This window comes from Orycteropus afer, unplaced genomic scaffold (assembly GCF_000298275.1).
Source record: "Orycteropus afer afer isolate SDZICR_OR568_19922 unplaced genomic scaffold, OryAfe1.0 scaffold00014, whole genome shotgun sequence".
Lineage (NCBI taxonomy): Eukaryota > Metazoa > Chordata > Mammalia > Tubulidentata > Orycteropodidae > Orycteropus > Orycteropus afer.
In genome coordinates, this window is record NW_006921601.1 from 15,024,584 (window position 1) to 15,030,583 (window position 6,000).

At 35.4% G+C, this 6,000-nt stretch overlaps 1 protein-coding gene across 1 annotated transcript in view; it reads right to left on the bottom strand.

The window, feature by feature from the left end:
- Positions 1–5,101, bottom strand: part of SOX6 (SRY-box transcription factor 6) — a 544,947-nt gene extending 539,846 nt beyond the window's left edge. Inside the window, exon 1 of the mRNA XM_007956810.1 lies at positions 4,865–5,101. Within this exon, the coding sequence (XP_007955001.1) occupies positions 4,865–5,101 (237 nt within the window). The remainder of the gene's footprint in view (positions 1–4,864) is intronic.
- Between the last annotated feature and the right edge of the window lie 899 nt (positions 5,102–6,000).

A 6,000-nucleotide genomic window follows, 5' to 3' on the forward strand; every position in this document is an offset into this window, starting at 1 on the left:
ATCTTCTCTGTCTTATTCATGCAGTAGTCCCTGTGCCTGGAACATGGTAAGAACTATATATTCAAGCAACTGTTGTTGTTGTTATGTGCCATTGAGTCGCCCCGACTCATAGTGACCCCTCCTTGGGTTTCCGAGGCAGTATCGCTATGGAAGTAGGACTGCCCAACCTTCCTCCCGAGGAGTTGCTGGTGGGTTTGAACCGCCAGCCTTCTGGTTAGCAGTCAAGTGCCTTAGGCACTGGGCTACCAGAGCTCCTTATTCAAGCAACTAGTGATGGCTATATCACCTCTGTAAATTGTATTCTAAACCAGAAAAAGGGGGAACTCAAAATAACATGTACAACTCAACATCCATCTGATGCAACAAATAGTTATACATAATTTGTACCACAAAATTGTATTTAATTTGTGGACAAATTCATTAACAATACACAGGCTCACATGGCCTTTCTAGACTGGCAAGTTTTAGCACATAATGATTATAATGATATTATAATATCAAATGCAAGTCACTAAACATTATCTACAAATGTTCTTTCATGTTTATTAACATAAAAAGAATGATACACTGTACATTTTTTTCCATGAAAAAAATGATGTGAACTTACTTATTCTGATTCTGGCCTAACAAGTCAGTCCTGATGGGAATAAATATACATTTCACTGAGCAGCGTCAATGTTTTTCTGCAAAAAGGTGCTAGTACACTGGTGCCATGTTGAAAATAATACTGGTTGACAATAGAGAACAAGGACAATGAATTCCTAGTTACACTAACTTTTCAACCTTCAAATGGTTCTCACCAATTAATACAACACTCTCAATTTAAAATTGAACATTCTGGGGTCCCTAAGTAATTGTGATTAAAATCACAGTCTAAATTTTTTATCTCAAATCGGTCCTTAAATGCCTATATCTAAAATTTCCATTCTCTTTGTTTATGGCAAAATAAATTTATTTCCTTGTTTGAAACTATGTGGTTTCCTCTTTTGTTGAAGTATCATCTCAAAATAATTAATCAAAATTTTAACATTCATAGATTTTTATTTTATTTTTCCTAATAAGTAAGTAGGGATTAGCAGAATTTCTTTGCTTTGTCTTTATCCTCACTTATAGAAAAGTTCCTCTGTGGTCTTGATATTTCAAAGTAAAACCCTTCCTGAAAGCAAGAGATAAGAACTTTTAGTGCCTGTTTCTAACTGTCTATGAAGGAGGACCATCACAAAAAGTGACTAGCAATGAAAACTGAAGAGGTGCTTACAGAATATTTTTTGTTTGTTATTTTGGAATTTCATTTACATTTTATTTCCCCACAACTATTTTATGGGATTCAATTAAGAGAGTAAAAGATATGATCCACTGTAAAGAACTATAGGTTCATAGAAATCCTTTCAGACTTCATATTTATTTTAGGAGGTAAAATGTTTATCTCAAATTTTACTTTAGTCACACACGCTCACTCCAACACAGACACATACAAACAAACACTATATGCAGGTTTGCTATACTGCCCAGAAACCTGAAATTCTTCTATTGTTTTTCTCTCCTGTAAATAAAAGTCGGTTGGAGATATGATACTTAGAATATAAGTCATTACAGGTGTGACAGTACAGTTGTTACACATTATTGAATCTATCAAATGAAAAGTGAATTTCCAAATGCAATTTCTATTTTCCATTTGTTAAATTCTTTTATTACACCATATAAATACACAGCTGGGATATACTATTGAGTTGGAAGTAAAACAAAATATTTTGGTTTACAGACATTCACAATATACAAAGGACTTCAGTGGAAAGTAATGCTTGATATCAAAAGAGAGTGAAAGTTTGAAAATATTTCTAGCAAGTATGATCTATTTTAGAGTACTATATAAGAAATGTGTTACTTCAAATCATTTTATAGTACCATAAATTCCACTTAATATAAATTTTATAAGAAAATTATTACTTATCTATTTTTATGACAAAATTGTAGACCATATAAGATTGAGAATAACACCAAAGCAACTTGGCATTGTCAAGATAGAAACAAAACTTTACTAAGAAAAACAAACTGTTCTCTAAAGAAGTATTGCCTCCCACATTTTCCAGTGATTCTAGTGATTGTTCTGGTTACCTAGTGCCGTTCTGACAAGAATATACCACATATGGGATGGCTTGAACAAACAGTTCATTCTTACAATTTGGAGGCTTTAAGTCTGAGTTCAAAGTGCCAGGCTCTAGGGGCTGGGTGAAAGCCCCTCAACCTCGAGCTTCACTCTGCCTCCTGTTCCCGGCCCACTGAAGCTGGAGGCTTTTCTTCACTCAGCTTCTACTGCTGAGGCTGACAAACCCCAGGTCGACAAGTAACAAGGCACAGTCCTGATATTACCAAACCACATGGCAGGCCATTAATTCAAGTCCAGTAAAAGTCCCAAGATTGGCAGAGCATGGCAGGATGCTGAAAAACGACTCAGTCACATGCAGGGTTCAAGCGTGTCCTGAGTTAGAGACCACTCCCAAACTGCTGCTTATATACGAGAAGGAGACCACCTCCCTAAAGCAGCTACTCAGCTGCTTGTGGTAGATTCCACTACGGAGTTGATTGCCAGTCTCATCATGGGGAATAACTACCACCAGCTGCCCAGCTATTCAACCAGGCCCAGCCAAGTTGACACACAACCTTAACTACCACAGTGATTTTTATCAAAGCCAAAATACATCTTGAATCCATCCCTTTCTTCTATCCCCTCTGCTTCCCACTCATCCAACCCCCTATTATGTCTCACCTGAACTTCTGAAATAACCTCCCAACAAGTCTTCATGTTTTCACTCTTGTTTACTACCCATCCAGTCATTACACCACAGCCAGAATTATCTGTGTGATACATCGTTAAACCCTTCCTTGGCTCTCCATTGAACTTCGAATAAAACCTAAACTCCGTATTATCTACAAAGTCCTGTCTGATATGTTGTTTTTGTCAAGTGCTGTTGAGTCAATTCCAACTCGAAGCGATCCTATTGGACAGAGTAGAATGGGCCCCAATGGGTTTCCAAGACTGGACCTTTTGTGGGAGCAGATCATCAGGTCTTTTCTCCTATGGAGTCACTGGTGAGCTTGAACTGCCAACCTTTCAGTTAGCAGCTTAGCACTTAACCCTGAGCTACCAGGACTCCTTCCTGTTTGATATAGCCCCTACCAATCTCTCCAAATATATCTGATGGTACATTCTATTCTCACTTATTACACTCCAGCCACAAATATTATCTTTCATTTCCTTAAACACAGTTAAATTTTTCTCACCTCAAAGACTTCACACATGCTGTTCCTTCTGCCGTTTTACTCTTTCTCCCATTCATAATTAGAGAGGGCAGTACCTAACTATCCATTCAAAATCAGGTTTAACTATTATGTTCTCAAATAGCATCTTGTTCTTTTGTATCATAGAACTTACCAAATTTGAGTTATATATTCATTTGTGTGTATATGTGTTTAATTTCTACTCCCTCTCCTAGACTATGCATTCCATGAAAGCATGAACATGTCTGTTTTATTTACCACTAGTTAGCCAGCATCTTGTAGAATGCTTTACTACTAAAAGGTGTTCAATAAATATTTGCTGAAATCAAAATAAAACATAGCCTCAACAACAAAAATAAATAAATTATAAAAAAAGAATATGAAACATAGTCCATTATATTGCCAATGAATAAAAGGCAGTGACTGGATATCTATTTTGCTCATGCTGTGTTAGAGGCAGGTATAAAATGAACAACTACGTTCAATCAGAAAAGCAGAGCATTGGCATGGCTTTTTTATACCTTCTGCCTCCATGCAAAGAAAATAAATCTTCAGGCAAATCTATTTAACTATAAAATGTTGATCCCTTTCTAACCTAAAATTAGTTCTAGAAAAGTCTTATTTATCTTCCAATTCCCTGCTTCTCAATCACTGCTCCAGAGTACTGGTTGTGTCTACAAAATCAACTGAAAAGGAAAATACCTGTCTCCATAAATTATTGAATCAAGACTTTGAATTGGCTCTGAGACATTAGGTATAGAACAAGATTTTAAATAGGTTTTTAGTAGTAAAGGCATTTAAAAATATTATCTTGTTTTTTATTTGAGGAATAAAACTTTTACCATTGCCCATTTAAAATATTTTTCATTAACTTAAACAAAAGCCAAGAAATGCAAAACAGGGTTTAAAATTTTGGATCTAATAAAATATATTAATGTTTTGGTCGCTTCTGGATTCTTAAAAAATGAATATTTCAAGTTAGATAATTAATGTCACTTATTATGGTTTCTGTTTTGAGACAGAATTTAACATGGGGAATCAGGCTATATAGTACACTGCATGTATGTGACGTGGTTTCTACCTTTAGGACAAACTCCTGTAGCATGACTGAATGATACTCAGGAGCTTCGCATGCCTTTTTGAAATTTATATATAGGCACATAAGTGAGAAAAGCTTTATTATAATTCCAAGTATGACCACTAAAAATGATAAATACCTACATTTCCTCACTGAAGATGTATTCCCCCATGACCTCATTCACACAGACATATTTGCTCAATATGATTATTTTATACTAACACACAGCCATACTTTATTTGATCATAATTATTTTGTGATCTCACCAAGTTCACTACCTTGAGTTCAGAGTTGTAGCAAGTTTCTCTAATAATGTGACCTAAATCACAAATAATTCTCCACTTTTCCCAGGTACCAATATGTTAATCATAGGTACACGGGGTTGTTTTCATGGTCTGAAAAGAACCCTAATGCAATGTATTTTGAACTTTCCCTTAAACACCTATCTGAAATAAGACATGCTAACTGACACAACTAATGACAGTGGCCAGATTTTACAAAACTCACCATTCTTTGCTGAGACGACAAAACACTATCCCAGTCAGCATCTTGTTGAATGGTAGTGACAAGTGTTGGTAGCTCCTCAGAGTGAGGTTTGTTGTGCATTATGGGGTGCAGAGGCAGATGGGAGGCCACATGTTGATCACTGCCCTCTTCCTTTTCCCTTGAGGTCAAATCCTGGGTCATCGCTTCCTCCCCATCAGCTGCACAGGCAAATGGAGAGGTGGCTTGCTTAGAAGACATTCTTCTGCAGAAGAAGAAAAATAGCATGGGTTAAAATGGGCTGTCACCAACAAAAGAAGAAACTGGCCCTTGCATCTGGCTAATTTAGGAAAAAAGATAAGTTCTCTAACGTTAGAGATGTGTATGATCTACTCTAAACCACTGAAAAAGAATAGCTATCTGCCAACTTTTCTCTCTTCATTCAGCAAACCGCTTCTCAATAATTGCTGCATTTTTTCCTCTCTTGCCAATCCACAAATGAAATTTTTATAGAATAAGTTTTCATAATGTACAATGTGTTGGGGACTTTGCGTATGTATGTGTACACTTTTCCTCCTAATTCTCCTCACTAGATGATAAGCTTCTTGAGAGTAATTAGGAAGACAGTTGGTTGGCAATTAAATAAATGAATTAATAAACTGGCAAATGAGTCAGTTTGGGAGAAGATTTGAAAATTAAAATATCCAAATTTCTCTAATGGTTTACGTGGGAACAAAATTCTATTGGAAATGAAGGAAGTCCATGTAAGAAAATATAATCAGGAGAGTAAGTAATCTATAGTGGTAGTCCAAAGTAAATCTGGCCCTAACTTCTTAGTTTATACCTTATATTCTGAGTATTAGGCCAAATACACTTAGAACCAATCTGATCTTTTTTCTAAAGACATATAAGGTATATGAACTGCTAGAAATGTTTAAATAACATATTGATTGAATGGATGATAATGTTAGACTAGTCTTAAGGCAATTTTGTACTAACTGAATTAAGTATCTGAAATACCTGTACTTCTTTATATTAAAAATCATATAAAATTCAAAGTATTTACTATTAAGATTGCAAAATACATACTTTGCACAATATTTTAAAACCTCTAAAAACAACTAGTGAATATTAATTTATGTATCCACATATGAAAATCA